Source organism: Pempheris klunzingeri, chromosome 7 (assembly GCF_042242105.1).
Source record: "Pempheris klunzingeri isolate RE-2024b chromosome 7, fPemKlu1.hap1, whole genome shotgun sequence".
NCBI classification, from domain to species: Eukaryota; Metazoa; Chordata; class Actinopteri; order Acropomatiformes; family Pempheridae; genus Pempheris; species Pempheris klunzingeri.
The window spans coordinates 3,513,923-3,534,271 of record NC_092018.1 but is presented as its reverse complement, the minus strand read 5'-3'; the positions used below and the strand labels follow the sequence as shown (position 1 = coordinate 3,534,271).

The 20,349-nt window shown below is 40.4% G+C and overlaps 1 protein-coding gene across 1 annotated transcript; it reads right to left on the bottom strand.

The window, feature by feature from the left end:
- Positions 1-9,771: 9,771 nt before the first annotated feature.
- Positions 9,772-17,300, bottom strand: LOC139204425 (uncharacterized). Its single transcript, XM_070834449.1, has 5 exons — positions 17,244-17,300; positions 16,741-16,846; positions 15,488-15,532; positions 12,725-12,812; positions 9,772-12,020 (listed from the first exon to the last, which is right to left on the bottom strand). The coding sequence occupies exons 4-5, from the start codon at positions 12,788-12,790 to the stop codon at positions 9,777-9,779; spliced, it is 2,310 nt and encodes a 769-aa protein (XP_070690550.1). The 5' UTR covers positions 12,791-12,812; positions 15,488-15,532; positions 16,741-16,846; positions 17,244-17,300; the 3' UTR covers positions 9,772-9,776.
- Between the last annotated feature and the right edge of the window lie 3,049 nt (positions 17,301-20,349).

The window sequence follows — 20,349 nt, the reverse complement described above, 5'->3', positions numbered from 1 at the left end:
AACAAACTTTTTTTCCAACACGGCGACTCGTTTCTTTGTTTCATGACGAGTGAAGCTCTGATGGTCAGAAACGGTTCCCATGTGATCGTGACGTCTGTCCAAGTCGACGTTGCGACCGTCGTGTTTCAGTTTAATTTCTCGTTCCTTTCTGTGGAGAAATGAGGTGATGAAGTGTTTTGATCTGGTGGAGGTCGGAGGTCAGAGCTGGACTGAGGTCGTCTGGATCCCGCAGGCTTCAACAAAACAGGAACAACTACAGTCTGATGATGATGATGTTGAGGACGATGATGATGATGATGTCAAAGGCAAAATGGCGGACAATCTAAAACAAGACTTTTCTTGCAAACACTGTGAGTGACTTTGAACGAGGTTTAAAATGAGGGCGAATCGACTGACCCGCATTTTCACATCAGGAGAAGAAAAAAAAAAATAGAAACCTGCATCATCCAAAGACATGGACCTCCACCCCACCCCCCCCACCCCATCCCCCCAAACCACCATCAAACCCTCTGCAGCGTTTTTCAAGGTCCCGTTTCTTCAGGTTTCTTCACGATTGCTTCGTTTGCCGCCTCAGAGTGTCGTTCAAACCGTTCTTCTGTGGAGCGGACGGACGATCCCTCTGTTCTTTCATTTCAATAAACGAAACGTCCGTCAGCACAAAGATTCGCTCGTGATGCTTCAAAACTGTGACAAAAATTCAGGCAAGATGACGAGAAGGTGCATCTTCCTGGAGCGACTCGAAAGGATTTTCAGCCGGACTCGTGGATGAAATGATTTAAAAAAAACAAAACAAAAAAAAAGAATCATCATGTTCGTCTTTATGGATTTTTGTGTCCTTTTTTTGTTTTGTTTTTAATGACACGTGACTTCCTTTTAAGAGAAACCAGGTACAAGAAATGAGAGGATTTGAGTATTACATCCGTTGTCATGGCAACCACCAAGTAACTAGCTAGGTTTTTTTTTTTTTAGTTTGGAAATCACAACATGTTGTAAAATGTTTGGAAATGTCCTGAATTTTTCACGCTCTTCGTAAATATATATTTTTAAACACATTTTCCTCGCAAATATCGCCTGTAACAGCCGGCGGACTCGAGCGATGGAGGAGTAACTCCTCCGCATGTCGAACTCGACCCACAAAAGTCCGGGTTTAACTGAACTCGGACAAAAAATCTGTGCTATTAGACAGTAAGACGTCTCAAACGGTTAATTGATGAGGAGCTCTGATTGATAAAACAGTTGGTCTGAATGTTTGAAGGCTTTTATACCGAGAGAAACGTGTTTTTGTTTAAATTATCTGCAGAACTGGCTGAAATCTGACGGTGAAAAGACGAACCTTCATCCAGACATCTTCCTCATTTCTTCAGTGTAATTAATTGATGTGTGTGTGTGTGTGTGTGTGTGTGTGATATCCATTACATCCTCAGACGATTTACATTTAAGGCCTCAGTTTTTGTCAAAATTAAAACCGCAGGTGTGCTCTGAACAGGGCTGCAGCTACAGACTGTTTTCTCATCGTTGATAAAACAAGAAAGTTAATCGGTTCAAAAGTCTAAAACATCAAAACTGATTTGCTTGTAAGAAACAAACTGGTCGTGTGTTTAAAAATCATTCCATGGTGAGTAAAGAAGCTGGATCGTTTGTCTTTTTGAGAAGATTTTTTTTTAGTTTCTGATAAATATGTTTGTGGACTAAAAGTAAAAAAGTACATTATGAACACACACATCTGGAGATACAGTAATCCCCAAAAAAACGTTACCTTTTTTCTGAAATGTCGCATTAATTTCAGGCGATATTTTGTTTTAATTGACCAAGTTCAGTGCTCAATGGTTTTGCTTTAATGATGTATCTGTGGCTCGTTAATATTTATTTTATGCTGGTTTATTTTTTTACATATTTCCATTTTCATACAGTATTTATCCATTTTTTGGGTTGAAGATTATTTAGTGGAGATTTTAACGTTTCTCTAATATTAAGAGGATCAAGAGAAACAATGTTTTTGTCTCTCCGGCTGTTTTTCACAAGGTAACAGTGCTTTTTTTTAAATTGGATGATGGGAGATCTCAGTTTGTAACTTTGTTCCAGATATTTTTAGTCCATAAACTCAAAACTTTAAACTGATATCAGACCAAATCCTCGTGCCGTGTTTGGTGAACCTGTGATCTGCAGGTCTCCAACAGAAACATCAGTGTCACCAAAACCTGTTTCCTCTGCACACTGGTGATGAAATATGTCCAGGTTTTGCTTTTGCATCTTGATTATAAATCATCCTATTTCCATAAAATACACAAACTGTATTTTCTGTATCAGAAATTGTTCGTCGTTTTTTTTTGTTTTGCTTTTAATTCCCTCTCTCTTTGCTTCTCACTCATGCTGTAAAATTTCAGAATTGAGGACAATAAAGCACCAGGATCTTGAAATTGTTGTCTGTTTATTTTACAGTAAATTCTGACTGACTTTTGACCAAAATGACTAAGGACATGTTCTAGTTCTACTTTGCTTGTCCATTTACTTTAAAATACCATAAAATGTCTTCTTTGTACTAGTGACACAATTATTAGACCTAATTGAATGCTTAATTTGTTTAAGAGTGAACCATAGACTGTAAAAGAAGTCTGATTGGGTGGAAGTCTGAGAAAACTTCCCACTTGATTTATTAGTTTAGTGACTAGTCACTTCTGGCTCCGAAAAACCAAGAAGGCGATGACCTTAGAGCCGAACTTGAGGCTTCAAAATGACAGTCCACAAGCCAGTGACAACAAACAGGAGTCAGAACATCAACATGGATCGGATCACATCACAGCACTCAGAAATCAACTCATATATGTTCTATTGGATGTACACATGATCAGTGTTTTTATTTATTTTTGGAAAACTGAACTGAAGTTATGTTTTTGACTTCATTTTCAAATACTTCAAATAAATAATAAATAAACTGCAAGTAATAAAATCAGATTAATTAATTAATAAATTAACCAATTGTCCAAAATAGTGCAGTTAGAAGTCTTCCTATATACGTATTTCCTGTATGAGATCCTGATTGGCTGCTCAGCCAATCACTCACGAATCCCGTTGTTTCATTGGTCCTTTCTACCGCCATTGAATTGTATAGACGGGGGCGGGGTCAGTAGAAATTAAAAATACAAAATATTACGTTTTTTGGGGTAATTTTCTTACAGACTTAATCTGATGTGACATTAAAATGCGACACAAGCAAAAATAAATTGTTTCGTGCTTTAAAAAACAAAATTACTCGGGTAACTCTAAACCCAGAAAATGGCTCTAACGGTCGTTTTGAGTAATGGCGGACAGACACCGACGGGAGTAACGGCAGCAAATTTGATCGGTTTTCACTGCTTATTTCGAAGGTAAAACACTGAATTCATCGGTGGGCTTGATAGTAATAACATTTAATATTTCAGCAGCGTTTACTATAGCTCTGTAGCTATCTGTCTCACTGCGTTGTGTCTCATTTTACCCGAGAAAATTGTTTCGTAATTGATCTGATAATTCCACCAACATCATTTTGTCCGTAAAACACCATAAACTGGCGCAAAATGCCAGTTACAGGTTTTAAAAGACCAAGAACAAATTCAGATTCTTATCTTTAAAAAAGTTTGTTGTTAAAAATCAAGTGCATCACAATATTTATTCATCAGTCAGATTATCACCAGCAGATGCAGTTTAAGCTAACATCCGTCTCGTCCTGTCTATCTGAGCTAAACTAAGCTACAAGCTAACAGACATTATCAGTTATCAGTAAATTATGCTTAAAACTTTATTCATGTCATTTAAATAGCTTTTTTGTGGCTGTGCTATTCTTCTATTTTCAATATATTTCAATTCATTTTTTGATTCTTAGCTGACGTCTACTAGAACCAGTTATTGTCTTAATGTCGTACTTTTTCTACCACTTGGACATCACAGAGATAGACGGAATATTTATTCATATCTAATTTACATTTGGCAAACAGGAGCTCACACTGACCAACAACGCGCTTGTCTTTTCACTTTTGTAATGCTGCTTCTTTCTTTATTATTACTTGATGTTGATTCATGAGTGGTGACCACGTTTCCAGTGAGCATGTACCCATTTTCAGATATCAAGTAGAGACTGACATGATGTTAAGGGCTTAAAAAGAACAGTTAAATCAGTGCTGAAGTGCAGGTTTCAAAGCTTCAAAGTGACAAGTGAAGTTAATTTTAAATAATGATAAAATATGTATATTAAATTTAATACAAATAAGATAATTTAAATATAATAAAATTTCATTGAATGCAATTTTTTAATCGAATAGAATGATTTTTGTGATTTGCATTGACTAAAACTGTAAGCGGCTTTGAAGATTAGCTTACTGCTTAAACAGAAATCTTTTGTGATGTAATTCAATCGTTTCTTTCTTCTCTCACCTTCAGTAAACACCAAGTCTTCTTCCTCAGTGCGTTAATGGAGCGCGCAGGTACCCACGGTGGAATCCAAGAGGCTAGACAAAAGGGACGAAAGCTCCAGAAAAAAAGCTAATAAGGTAACACTGAGTATGGAATTTTTTTTTTTCCCATGGACACACTAACTGATTACTTCTAATTTATCGTAGTTTTTATATTCTACATATTTTATATTCTATATTATTTTGGTATAAATATTAAATGTAAGCGGACATGACCCAGTGTTATTTGTTCTTTAACACTGTGTAGTTATTTGTGAGACTGAGCCGCCTGCTTTGTAACGTTCTCCGCATCCATGTTCTCTTTCTAGCTCAGAGACGCCGTGACTGTATAACTTCCTCAAACGTTGCACCCTTGGTGAGCCAGGTGAGTTATGTCATATTTGGATCTCTTCACCAGCAAGAAGGATGGTTAAAGTTGGTAATTTAGTTTAGTTGTGAATGCATTTGAAAGTCATACTCATGATTGTGTCTGACACCAGGAACGCTGCGTTATGATTAACTAGTGTTTGCATACATGAGTCTGTCTGATAAGTTCAGGATGTCTAATAGGTTACAAAGTGATATGCATAGAAGTTTTTAATTACCAATGACACTGTTAGAATAAGATATTCCTTTATTAGTCCCACGACGAAGCAGTTCACAATGTTACAGCAGCAAGTAAGCAAAAGTAAAAGAACAGCAGCAATAGATCATCAATACAGCAATAAATGATAATCTAATGAACAGAGATGTACACATAAAACATTGCACAATTTACCCACTTGAAACAAAAGTCTCCTTTAACATAGATTCCTCCTGAATGAATGATGTGTGACGATGTGTGAGGATGTAAAAGCACTTTGAGAAGTCGAAATGACTAGAAAGGTGCTGTATAAATACAGATGGTTTACCATTTACATTTAAACAAAATGAAGTATAAAAAAAGGGACAATGTACATGGGTGGGGGAGGTATAAAAGGTATTGCAAGCGTGAGCTGCCATAACGGGCTGCCTAATTTTATACTAATCTAGCTATACCCAAGCTGTGATACTGTGTCATTACTTTCAAAGATAAGAACTCTACATTGCATCAGCATTTGTTTCTGTTTGTTCCTGAGTCTTTTGCTGTTGTGACCTCAGTGACCTTCCTGCATGCTTGAACAATGAAAAAACAGTGGAAGATGACAACACTGGTACAGATAACCCAAGTTATGGCTGAAGACCAAACTGCTTTCTTCTGTCTTGACTAACACTTTTGTAGCAGCCTGTCCACTGAGACTTCCAACTGTCTGAAAACCAACATCAAATGTCCGCATTCGTTATCGTCACTGATCCAGCCTTCCAGTGTGATTTTAACAGTAGTTTGGTTAAGTCCAAAGAATGTCAGGAGAACTCTGTTGGATAAACGTTGGCAGTCAAATATTGGTGATGACTGCGAACTCAAGTACAAGATGTCTGTGGCGTTGTCCTTTGCACAGTTGTCAATGGAGACTGACCCGTGGTGGAAAGCCAACATGTAAATGTCATTTCCATCACCCCCGACAAGGTGATCACCACCAGTGGACACCAAAATGTCATTGCCGTCCGAGCCTTTGAGAAGAGAACTTTCATATCCAGACACCAATACATCACGATATATGGTGCCAATGACGGTCTCCACGTCCTTCAACACGTCCCCCTCAGCGTCAGCATAGTGGCCTTGTCCAGTCAGCAGGTTAACATAAACACCTTTACCTGTGCCATGATCACCTTTGTATAGAACAGTGTCTCTGCCTGGACCTCCGTCCACTAGATCAGCCCCTGGTCCAGGAATGAAGACGTCCCAGCCGGGGCCTCCCATCATAGTGTCATTTCCATCCTCGCCATAAAGAGTGTCATTTCCTAAATTGCCAATCAGGATGTCATTTCCATTCCCTCCAACCAGTGTGTCATCTCCTACGCCTCCATCCAAGGCATCATCCTTCCACCCACCAATTAGAGCATTGTCTTGATCGTTACCAAGTATGTTATTGGACTTGAAGGGACAACCCTGCACCGTATGAACCTTTGACAGATTTCTCTGAGAGTTCAGGTCCAATCGGCAGTCAACCTGAGATTGTTTCAGAGTGACTTTGAAAGCTTCAATGTGAAAGATGGGGACTTCTTCATTTGGGTTTAGCGATTTCAGTCTAAAATTCACTCCATCAGAGCTCTGAAATTCTATATGCTGGTGTTGGTGACCATCATTGTAGTTGAGCAGGCTGACTTTCAATTGTTCCTCGTTAGTCGTGATCATCACAGTCAGATCTTCTGTCGATGAGTCCAGCGAGACGAGGCTGCCATCGAGGAAATCCATGTCAACCAACAAAGTGTCAATTTTCTGATCCTCTGCAAAGTTGTCGATCATTAGATCCTTTCCATATCCTTGTTTGATTATGTAAGTGTCTTTCCCTTCTCCTCCGAACATCAGCGCACCCTCGGTGTAAGGATCGAGCAAATTTTCATTGCTGTTACCGAGCATGATGTCGAAACCTGAGGAGCCGTACATTTCTTTCACTGAATCAGCGTTATTCATCATCATCACTTTGCCTTGACGGTCGCAGAAGACCATTTTTCTGAAATATTTGCTTCTGTATCTGATACACTCATCATGTTCAGAAGAAACAGACTCATCTTCACCATTAATTGACCATTTCTGGAGATTTGTTAGGAGTGAATGAAGTGGTTCAGGTGTCTGTTTTCTATAATCAACAGTTAAAGGTACCATTAAAGACTCGCCACAGCTGCTGAGGTTGGACATCAATCCAGCTGTTATTCCATCACTGGTCTTGATCTGCAGGTGCTGGAAATCCTTTGAATCAAACCAGCTCTGTAATATAATGACTTTTCTACCATTCATCAAAATTATGACGCTCTGTCCTTCACAAGTACAAGTCAAATGCTGATATTCTTCTTTCAGGAAGAGAACGTCCAAAGCTTGATCAGGTGAATGATTGTTGATGGTTTTAACTCCTTGGCCTGGTGTGATAACATACCAGTCCTCTCCTCCTCTACCCTGAATGAAATCGTTTCCTCTTCCTGGGATTATAACGTTGTGTTCTTTGTTCCCTCTGATAACATCATCGAATTTTGACCCGCGGACCTCTGTGACGTCCTTAAAAGCCTCGTCTTTTTGTAGGTCCACCACCAGGGGAGATGGGGAGCTGCTGTAGTCAATGCTGAGGCTTTTTATGCATTTAGTGAATGGGTCACTCTGCAGGCAGTCAGGCTTGTTATCTGAGACTGTGAAAGTGATCAGGTCCTTTGTGACAACCAGCAAGTGTCTGTCTGCTGGCGATCTGAACCACCAAGCTAAAGTCACATGAATGGCAGTATTTCCATGGAAGGCGTTTAAGACAACATTGTCACCGTGTACCCTGACTTTAAAAGTGTGAAGATTTGCTTCTATAATGGCGAGGTCTGTTTTAGTGTCTCTGGAGTAATTTTCAATAACCACTGCAGACTGTTTTCTGTTTTTCACTATGTATATGTCTTCTCCTTCACCACCAATCAAACGATCACGACCTCCTCCTCCATCGATCAGATTCTTCTCTTCATTTCCAATAAGCTTGTCATCATACCGTGACCCAAAGATGTTTGTAACTGTACTCAAAAGTGGCTGTGATGCGTCCACAGTTTCACCATGTATCTGAAACATCTTGTTAACACCTCTGGCCACCAGCTGGACAGAAGAAACAACAGTGGAGGAAATCTCAAATATGATACCGTCTCCTGATATCATGTTCATGTGTCGATATAGTTCCCCTAAAAACCATCTTTCGATCATCACACTATGGCTGCCCTCATACATCAACACAACATTATCTCTAGATTTAGACACAGAAATGTGACTGTAATCAACACTGAAATGAATATGTCATTGCCTGATTCACCATAAAGTGTGTAATAGTAACTCAACATGACTTCTATGGGGTGGTTGTCCTGTGCTTTCTGAATTGCTAAAAAACGATTAGAATCTCTATTTCCCTTGTATATCCCATATCTGGACTTGGACACTGCTTTATAACCTGAAACCACTGTCACAGAACCGACTGGTATGAACATAAGTACTTTCTTCTGTAGTTTCTTGTACTCTAACTGATGTGACTCTCCCAGACCAAGGATAATATCCTTGCTTCCATGTGTATCCATCTTCCAACACCTCTTCCTAAAACTCTCGTCACTCGATACAAAATAGTCCATGCAGAGCTCAGACTGACCACGGTCAGCGAGGCAGAAGTGAATACCTCCTCCATTCCTGGAAGAGTCGCCAGCACTGAAATCAATGGCACTCGTTCCATCTTGTTGCTTTGTAACTTTGTAATAGTTGTGATAGTCTGATACCTGCTCAACAAGTCTGTGTCCCTCCTCAATTTCATCGTAACGCCAATCATAAAAAAAATTTTCCACATGAATTTCAAAATGCATAATCCCCTTCCCAAAGCCACGTAGAACAGCTACAAGTTTCTCTAGAACTCCAGCTTCATCTGGGAGGCTGCTTAATTCATCCCGTTCGGCCATATAAACATCATCAATGACCATCCGGACGACTGATAGAGCCAGTTTTATTGGTGCCACAAACAGTGCCACTTCAGGCTCAACCATCACAACCACATCTAAAGCAACTAAATCAGCATCCAAGGCAGCGTCAGTGTATCCCAGTGCGTCATGTCTCTCCAAATCTTGTTCCAAATTGTATATTCCAAATCCAATTCCCATTACTGGTATAACTGCCATAGTACCCTTCATTGCAGGGCTTGTCATAACTGCTGCTGTTGCTCTTGCGATTCTGGTCTCCGAGGATAGAACTTGTCCTGCAGTAGCGGACATTGCCATATCTGCCACTGCATGGACCATTTGCAAAGTCCCTACCACACCATCTTTGATGTCACCCTGTTCAAAAGCACGGGTAGCTCCTTTCATCCCTAGCATGAGGCCCAGCATCCCAACAGCAGCCCCAGTGTGCTCTACATATTTGTTGGCTTCATGGGGGAAGATTGAACTGTGCGTCTCCAGATCATGAACTGCCGTGTCAATGTTATTTAACATCTTTTCATGGTAGTGTTGAGTCTCTGGAGATAACTCAACCCTGAACTCATCAGCATCCTCAGACATAAGGTGGCATATGAACTGTCCATTCTCTATTTTGGCACTTCCCTCCTGCAGACGCAACCCTGCCAGGTTTTCACTATATTTTGCCTTTAGCTCATTGAGGATTTGTTCAGCTGTTAATGCTCTTAACCTGGAGAAATATGATTCAAGTTTGAAGGATTTCTCCAACTCAGAGGCAGATTTCAGGTCTTGGGGTGTTACGTAGCCGTCATTATAGCCTCCTCATGTGCCAGATGTTCTACCCCTATCTCCAGATGCTCTTGAATTATCCTGATGTTCTAATGTTGTTTTGAAAGTTTTGTAATTGTTGACAAAGGGGTTCTCTTCAACTGAATTACTCTCCGTTAACTTAAACTTTGTTATCATCTCCAATATCGGATCCCCCTTCCCATTGTTATTCATTGTAGCCCATAATTGGTACAGTTCAAATTCTTTCTTTATTACCATTACAAGTTTTTCCCACGATCTACCCTTTGGGTTTTGTGATGCTGCGCCTCTAAATCCACGTTCATTCCTGTTAAACCAACTTCCTCCTCTTGCCATCGGATGGTCTTCCCAAAAGAAATTCTGTGCTTTTGTACGGATAGTCTTGTCATCTGAGCGTTCGAGTATATCCAGTGCCATAAGAACAAGAGGAAATGTCCTGAAGTTTCTAGCAGATTCAGATATAATTGATGCAGTTAAATATGTGGTGCACCAGGCCCCAGTGGATGGCGTTGTGCGCTCTCCAACAAACATATCTTTTACATATTGAGAAAAGCTTGTCTTGAAATTCCTACGAATGCCATTTCGCATGTCTTCATACCTTTCTTTGCCTTTCTGTTCAGTAATGCATTTAATAATTTCTTTTTCACTTTCTCTTCGATTGCTGTTGAGCTTTTTTCCAACGAGTGTCACATACAGGTCCTTATGATTAACAGCCAATATCCAGTCATTAATCATCAGGTATGTGGTCTTAGTGTCTTTGGTCTCAGCAAAGTACTGGATGACATTTCTTATATCTTTACTTGATTTTATCTCGTAACACTCACCAAGAACTCTCTTTATTTCCTGCTCATGTACTATCCTCTTCATCGTATCATCAGTTGTTTCCATAATTAAGTACTGCTCTTGTGTTATTTGTAAGTTGTTAGTGCTAATTTTTTCTAAACCGGGCAGATCTCTGTGAAAGAATCCCCAAGACAGAGCTTCAAGCTCATCACAAGCCGCACGAATTTGTGTGAGCGGTTCGTCTTCCTTAAACGCACCAAAAACACGTTCATCTATAAATCTCTGTGGTTCATCTAGAAATGTCTGTGGTTCATCTGGCCTCTTCCTCTTCCTCTGTTTTCCTCTAGTTTTGTCCATCAGAAAGTTTCTTTCATCGGTAAAAACTGCCTCTCCTTTTCTTCCAGGCTCATTTCTAATAATTACATCGCCATTCCTATCAAGGATCCCTACCACTTTCTTGCTGCCATCTTTATGTTGCCATTGCAACCCTTCTTTCGTGATCTCCAGGGTGATTTTCTCTCCTGTGTGCCTGACCTGGAGCACAGTGTCCCTGAGGTGCAGCTTTGTCTCGATGTTGAAGGTGTCATGGAGCTCCCTCAGCAAGGTTTTAATGAACGCCGAATCTGACCCGACCTCACAGGCCACCAGACTTGTTGTTTTGATTTTATTACCAATCCTGGAGGTTTGTTGAATGATGTTAGCGACGTCTTGTGCTCGGTACCCTGCCAGTCTCATCTCTCCTGAGTTGTCTCTTGTGCCGTGGCCTACCAGAACCAGTCTGCTGTCCTCTGACAGAGGCACAGAGGCACCGTTAATCAGTTTCAGTCTTTGGTTTTCATCAAGAATGTAGACAGAACTGACCATTGGATGCTTCTCATAAAGATAAGTAGCAGTTGTTCTGACTATATGGTCATCTTCCATGATGATGATTTGTTGGTGGTCATACTGTGTGAAATGATCAACCGGTCTTTGTGGAATTCGGTAACCAGAAACAGAGTCAAGTTGTGTCATGACCTGATAAATCTGGTGGTTCTCATGGTTTGTTTCTAAGACTGCCTTGATGCTGTGGACCATAAAAACCCGAACAAAGTCATGTTGGAAGCCTGTGGTCGTGTTTCCATCAATGGAGAATACCGGAACAGCTTCCAGTGATGGTTTCAACATCAACTCTGCAAGTGATGAGCCAGAAAGGCCAGACACAGTTTGTCCTTCTTCTGAAATGGTTCCGAATATTTTAACTACGGTGTAGCTGTCTGCCTCTGGTAGACATGAGACATTGTACAGGCACTCTTTGCTGACTATTACGGAGTAGTGAGGATCCATGCTGTATTCCTGGTAGGCTCTGTCATTTGTTGACTTTTCTTGATCAGCCATGATCAGAAGTTTTAGGTTGTAGCTGTGGGCGATCTCTGAAGCACCTAGCAGCCAATCTTGTATCTTTTGTTCTTCAATTGCTGCCAAAAAGCTGTCAAAGTCCTGGAAAATAGAAATAACAATATACATACAACACAACATATAATCAAGTTTAAAATTGGTTTTGATGTAGATTATTTTTATTATACATAAGTTAGAGGGTCTTTAAACTCCACTTAAAATATTGTAAGAATATAGTAAAACTGATTCTATGTATTGTAATTACTTTAGTTTGGACAAACTTGTGATGGAAAGGTCCTGATAGCAACTTCAAAACACGTCTGGTGTGTGTAACCCTTTATTGTTAGATATTCCTTTATGGGGGAATTGACAATGTCACAGCAGACAGGAGGAGATGAGAAATGTGTTCAGCTATGGTAGAAAAAATAGAAACGATAGAGTACAAGTGGGAGATATTGCAAGGTAGGTTAAGAGATGACTAAAGAGCAGCGATGTGTTATGCTGTTTCCCTGTTTATGTTCGGAGAGGGCAGAGCTGATCAGAGCAGACTGAGCTTTTTGAGGAGGGTGGCCTTAAAGAGCTAGAAGAGCTAGCTCTTCAGATAGAGGCTGAAAAGATGGGTATGTAGTATTACAGGATGAGAAAAATGATATCTTCTTACAGCATGTGAACTCACTTTATATGACAAAATACAAGTATGACTGAAAATGAGCAGGACGTCTCCTTTTATTTGACTAATTTTGGTTCCATTGTTCAGTTCTGATAAACACAGTATTGATTGCTAATGTCATTTAAAATCCACCAACCTGTTTCTTCTGAATGACACAAGCTGTGAAACTCTGGCATTCCTGAAGATCATCCTGCAAACTCATTGGGTTTTCGTAAATGTGCTCCCTAAAATTTCATCATGATAGATGGGTACACAAAAAAAAACAATCAGTAAAGCCCACAGGAAAAGTTAAGACTATTATAATAATAATAATGGTAACAGCCTGCTAAGCAAAAACGGTAATAACAAGAGTGTACAGGTATCAAGGTTACACCGATATGTCGTACAGAGCTGTATACTCTCACATAAGGTACAAAATTAAATAAGCAAATAGATGAAATATTAAAGTAAAGTGTGGACATCTGTGTGTTTTGTATTTTTATTTATATATATATATATGTGTGTGTGTGTGTGTGTGTGTGTATATATACATATATATATATACATATATATACACACACACAGTCAAGCCCAAAATTATTCCTACCCCTGGCAAATTTTGACTTTTTTTCTTTAATTCAACCAGCAATGCTTGGAAATGACACAGGCGTCTCCCAGAAGATAATAAGACGATGTACAACAGGCATCATTGTGGAAAAAAATATTTCTCAGCTTTTATTTACATTTGAACAAAAAGTGGCATGTCCAAAATTATTCATACCCTTCTCAATAATCAATAGAAAAGCCTTTATTGGCTATTACAGCAATCAAACTCTTCCTATAATTGCTGACCAGCTTTTTGCATGTCTCCACTGGTATTTTTGCCCATTCATCTTTAACGATGAGCTCCAACTCCTTCAGGTTGGAGGGTCTGGGTTGTTGTCGTGCTGAAATGTCCACTGGTGCCCAAGGCCAAGTTTCTCTGCAGACTACTTGATGTTGTTGTTGAGAATCTTGATATATTGCTCTTTGTTCATGGTGCCGTTTACTGTGATTAGGTTCCCTGGTCCATTGGCTGAAAAACACCCCCAAAGCATTAGGTTCCCACCACCATGTTTGACAGTGGGGACGGTGTTCTTAGGGTTGAAGGCTTCTCCTTTTTCACGCCAAATGAAGGTCATGAATCATTGTGGCCCAACAATTACATTTTTGTTTCATCTGACCATAAAACAGAAGACCAGAAGTCTTCTCCTTTGTCCAGATGAGCATTTGCAAAGGCGAAGCGGGCTTTTGTGTGCCTTATCTGGAGAAGTGGCGTCCTCCTTGGTCTGCGTCCGTGCAACCCAGCAGTGTGCAGGGTCCGTTGGACTGTCTGCCTTGAGACGTTGTCACCAGCAGAGCCCAGATTCACCAGGATGGCCTTGGTGGTGATCCTTGGATTCTTTTTCACCTCTCTCACTATCCAACCACGTCCTCTGAGATTTTCCATAGTGCGGAACGTCTTGTATTTTTTAGTAATACTTTGCACTGTAGCCACTGGAACTTGAAAACATTTATGTTGTGTCCACAGACAGTGTTGGATACGTCCTTTAGGTGAAAACACGACAGAGGCGAAGCTAACAACAGGTGCTGCTTTATTAGCGTGCCAGCTCCTGGCTGACACACCCTCACTCTGGGGCTCTCTTACACTGTGTGTATGGGTTCTAAGCGCCCCCAATAGACCTAAACATGCTACAACATAAGTTACTGAGAACAGGTGTGGCATCACTGTACATCAATGCCTTTTTCACAGTATTCTTTACTGTGTTTCTTTTAAACACCACAATTTAGATATGGCCTTATAGCCCTTTCCTGACTTATGAGCAGCCACAATGTGCAGCCGCAGGTCCTCAGTGAGCTCCTTTGTCTTAGCCATGACTGGCCACAAACCAACTGCAGAGAACTGCTGTTTTTCACCTGTTGAGTTGATTAAAACTGTTCCCGCTGCTGCTGTTCCCAATGAATCAGGATAATTAGGATGCTTTAGAACAGCTTGGACTATTTGGAATGGTACAGAACTTTAGATTTTCCCATAGACTGTGACAGTTTGCAAAGGGTATGAATAATTTTGGACATGCCACTTTTTGTTCAAATGTAAATAAAAGCTGAGAAATATTTTTTTCCACAATGATGCCTGTTGTACATCGTCCTTGTTATGAGAATTGCCATCCAAGGACATGCTCACACGTTGCCAGACAGAGTGGCAATCGAGGGTGTGCTCTGCAACGGTGGGAAGCCTCATATCTACAAGGACAAGAAGAAATTCTCACGCCAGTAGATGATAACACGATGTGTGAGAACTACACCCACAACGCCCATTATAAAACCTAACTGTATATGCTCACCAGATGAGCCTTTTACTCTGTAACCTCCATGATGTTGTTGCACTGTCAAACGCTCCTCTTACATGTAAGATTAAACTTTGTTATAACTTGCAAGCTGGCTCCAATCTCCTCTACCTAAAGAAGAAGTCTTTTGACAGTCCTATTATCTTCTGAGAGACGCCAGTGTCATTTCCAATCAAGTAAAAACTTGCTGGTTGAATAAAAATAACTTTACTATATATATGTTAAATACGAAGACAGGAAAAAAAACTGAAAAAAGGGTTTAGCATTTTTACTTTAAGATTTTAAAAATAAAAAATATATTTCCTAATTAATTTTCTGACAGTCGACTAATCTATTAATCAACTAATAGTTGCGGCTCACATCAATCACACCTTTTAATCACGTTTTAAATCTGCCCTGGTGATAAGTTGCTTCTTACAGTGAGAAGCTCTCCAGAGTTTGAGTGAAGTATTCCCACCAGATCTACAACAAAACTCTTTGGTGTTTTCTTCTTTAAGTATCTAGTATTTAACATAGAAAAAATACTTCCTTACCTGCTACTGGATCTCTTAACTCTGGCCCCATGGATGGATGCATCCCTAAGATAAAACACAGTTCTTGTTACTTTTTCAGTGCTCATCTCTTTTCCCTTGATTAAGGTACTGACACTGGAGCCTTACTGATAAACTGGCCTCTCTGTTGACATTAGCTGATTGCATGTTGTTTAACTGGGCTACAAAACGTTGGCTTGTGAAAATCAAGCTTTATCTTTCTTTGCCCCATCAACAGTGAACAGTTGCAGTTCGTCACAAGGTGGTTTTCTATGGGACGTGTAGTACGTGGAATAAACAGACACATAATACTGTAGATGGGTAGAACGTTCTTGTCTCATGAAGTAAAAGAAGGGCTGTATTTAGAAATAAGAGAAAATAAATAAAATTGTTTTTGAATAACTGTGCAGCTTAAGATAAAGTTCATAACTTGAGGAAAAACAACGTTTAGCAGCAGCTTTTCCCTTTTTCTTTAACTGTCACATCTTGCATGTAGTTGGGCAGTGACTGAATGGGTCCTGCTGGATTGATCATACTGGGCAATCTCAGTTCAGACTTCAGTGGGTGTGCTTGGTCAAAGCTCTGTTTTCGCTATCCACTTTTCTTTTCTGAGGCGGCGACCATTTGTGGTTGTTTTTCTCTCCCTGTCTCCAACCCATTCGTCTCTTCGTCTTCTCTCTCTGTATAACTTTCTTTACTTTTTCTTTCTCTTTCTATCTTCCTTTCATCTGTCCCTTGCCTCTTAACTTTTGTTTGTTTGCAGAGCGAACGTTTAGCACCTGGAATGCAGAGACATGGGATGGCTCAACTCTGATGCAATTGATCTGTGCGATTCCTGATCTGCTCAACCAGTGCTGTAAACACTAGAAAGGCTGTGCTGGTTTATTGATAATAGGTCCGGGTCCATATAGGATGGTGCCTGTGTCTGGACCTGGACCGTGTTTCGCCAGTTAGTGACCTATGCTGTATACTATTGCTTGTATGATGTCAATAATGTCTATCACAGATCATTCTGAGTGGCTGTTCGGCTGCTCTAACCTGTTAACATGGACGCAGTAGAAAAAAATCCCAACATGTTCCATGATGCTCAGGTAGTCGGTATCATGCGCATTTTGTGCAGTAAGTGTCGGACAATACTGAAAAGAAAACCCCTCCATAATTTCCCAGAACCCAAGGTGATATCTGAAGTTAGTGATATAAAATGTGACTCAGGAGGCCATCCATATATTATATTATAGCTGTGACCATTAAGATACCTTTGATTCGAAGGGTTCTTGAGCCTTTTATGAAACACGTGTCCTCTGAGGCGGTGCAGTGCAGCAACATCTGGGTTCAGCTGCTCCCACTCGTTGTCTCTCACCTCTATGGCGTTAAAATGAGTTTTACATTTTATATCTGGATGTGCATTTCAAGCAAAAATACTATTTGGTAGTCGGTGTGAAATATTCGAAGAGTATTTGAATATTGAACACACCAAACACGTACATACACACGTTTTCACACCAAAAGCAAGACACATTTTGGCCTTGTATTACTCCTATTAATTTTGACCACATGGTTCACTTGCAAAGTTGGTCAGGTTGAACAATTTCACCTCACAAAACGCATCAAATTCGCATCGCTGGGCTCGACTTTGTGTCGACTTGCATCAATATGTAACCACACGGTGTGAAAAATGTGCCTGGTTTTTGGTGTGAAGACACAGTTTGCGGTTTTTAAAGACGTAGAACACATTGTTGGTATGTAAAATATTTCTTACCAAGTTCTTTAGTGAGGCACAGGAGGACCAGAAGCCTCAGGATTCCCCGGATACTGATCTGCCCTGCCATCATACTGCAGAATATTACAAACACAGAGAAGAACGTGACTGGTCATGGAAAATAGTCTTTTTCCATTATTATTTCAGCTTAACAAAAGAAAAAAGTCTTTTCTGTCAGCAGCAAACAAGACCAAAGTTAGCAGAATATGTCCCCATCCTGGATATAGTCCCATCTGTGACCTGTAGAGCAGGGGTGTCAAACTCATTTTCACCAAGGGCCACATCAATCAATCAATCAATCTTTATTTATATAGCGCCAAATCACAACAGCGTTATCTCAAGACGCTTTACATGAAGAGCAGGTCTAGACCAAACTCTTTAAGCATAATGGTGTCCCTCAAAGGGCCAGATGTAACTGTAAGATAGTATAAATGTAAAATAACTGCAACTACTCCTTAATGTTAAATAACTGAACTTATTCAACTTACAAATATTACATATATATTTGCATAGATGTAAAAAAAATGTTTGCTTGTTGCTCTGTTATTATAACATAAATCCTTTTAATTTGTCAGGTTATGAAACCCACATTACTCCATCAATCAACGATCAAACTATCCAAGTGAATAAAGAAAAATAACAACAAGTTATGACATTAACTTTGTTCAAAACTTTTTTGTCATAGTTGAGAGGGGCAGAATAACGGTCCAACCAACAATTGTGAGCTGCTAAGAACATGTGAGACAGGTGTATCGATCGCAGTTTGCCTTTTAATTCTTGCACAAATTGTTTTTTTTTCTTGAAGGCTGACTTTGGCATACTTAGCTCCGTGTTTGGTGTAAAAATGCCGACGTAGATTGTTGTCTTTGACCACCGCCTCATAACACAAAAGACATACTGGTTTTTCTCCTTGAAGCACAAACATGTATTCGCCATCCCATCTTTCTTGAAACAGCCTTCCATCTAAATCAATTTTTCTCTCCCTGGACATTTTGGGATCATTGTTTGTATTTCTAAATTCCACTTGTTCGGAAAATCGCAATGATGTGGATATACTGATATACGGCTGTTTTTTTCTTCAGATAGACACCACCTCCAAGCAGAGGTTGTACTGAGGACCATGGAGTCGTGGAAAAAAGCCAACCTGTACACTTCCTGGAATATGACTGGATTTCAGTACCTGATGTGTTAATGAACCACTAATGGTGAAGCAAGGATAAAACAGTTGATGAAAGGACAACTGATGTCAAAATCCCATGAGGGTGCTTCCTTTTTGGAAGGGGGTAAAGAGAGAGGTAGATAAAGTTATGGGAACTGATTTACTATTCACCCCAAGTCAATTTCTTTTAGATCTAACTCCTGAAGACATGTACACCAGAGAACAAAAGTACCTATTACATATACTCTTGATGACTGCTAGGAAAATGGTGACAATAAATTGGATGAATCCACAGCCACCTACAGTGGCACAGTGGAAACAGAAGTTGAGGGAGGTGTATGAAATGGAAGCCTTAACTGCTCAATTACAATTGAAGGCTGATGTCTTTGTGAGGAGGTGGCTACCTATAGCAAGATACCTCTATAACTGAGGGGAACCCCACACTATGTTGTAATGTCTTAACTGTCCATTAATTTATTTTTCACTTATTGATATTAAGTTTTCTGGGCCCCAAAAGGTTTTATATGTATGTATGTATGTGTATGTACGTATGTATGTATATGTGTGTGTGTGTGTGTGTGTGTGTGTATATATATATATACATACATATATATGTGTGTGTATAGGTGTTCCACATTTTGTTATGTTACAGCCTTATTCCAAAATGCATTAAATTCTTTTTTTTTCTCATCAATCTACACACAATACCCCATAATGACGAAGTGAAAAAAGTTTTTTAGAAATTTTTGCAAATGTATTAAAAATAAAAAAACTGAAATATCACATGTACATAAGTATTCACACCCTTTGCTATGACACTCAAAACTGAGCTCAGGTGCATCCCCACTGATCGTCCTTGAGATGTTTCTACAACTTGACTGGAGTCCACCTGTGGTACATTCAATTGATTGGACTTGATTTGGAAAGGCACACACCTGTCTATATAAGGTCCCACAGCTGACAGTGCATGTCAGAGCAGAAACCAAGCCATGAAGTCAAAGGAATTGTCTGTAGACCTCCGAGACAGGATTGTATCGAGGCACAGATCTGGGGAAGGGTACAGAAAAATTTCTGCAGCATTGAAGGTCCCGAAGAGCACAGTGGCCTCCATCATTCGTAAATGGAAGAAGTTCAGAACCACCAGGACTCTTCCTAGAGCTGGCCGCCCGTCCAAACTGAGCAATCGGGGGAGAAGGGCTTTGGTCAGGGAGGTGACCAAGAACCCGATGGTCACTCTGACAGAGCTCCAGCGTTTCTCTGAGGAAATGGGAGAACCTTCCAGAAGGACAACCATCTCTGCAGCACTCCACCAATCAGGCCTTTATGGTAGAGTGGCCAGACGGAAGCCTCTCCTCAGTAAAAGGCACATGACAGCCCGCTTGGAGTTTGCCAAAAGGCACCTAAACGACTCTCAGACCATGAGAAACAAGATTCTCTGGTCTGATGAAACCAAGATAGAACTATTTGGCCTGAATGCCAAGCGTCACGTCTGGAGGAAACCAGGCACCGCTCATCACCTGGCAAATACCATCCCTACGGTGAAGCATGGTGGTGGCAGCATCATGCTGTGGGGATGTTTTTCAGCGGCAGGAACTGGGAGACTAGTCAGGATAGAGGGAAAGATGAATGCAGCAAAGTACAGAGACATCTTGGATGAAAACCTGCTCCAGAGCGCTCAGGATCTCAGACTGGGGCGACGGTTCACCTTCCAACAGGACAACGACCCGAAGCACACAGCCAAGATAACGAAGGAGTGGCTTCGGGACAAGTCTGTGAATGTCCTCGAGTGGCCCAGCCAGAGCCCAGACTTGAACCCCATTGAACATCTCTGGAAAGACCTGAAAATAGCTGTGCAGCGACGCTCCCCATCTAACCTGACAGAGCTTGAGAGGATCTGCAGAGAAGAATGGGAAAAACACCCCAAATGCAGGTGTGCCAAGCTTGTAG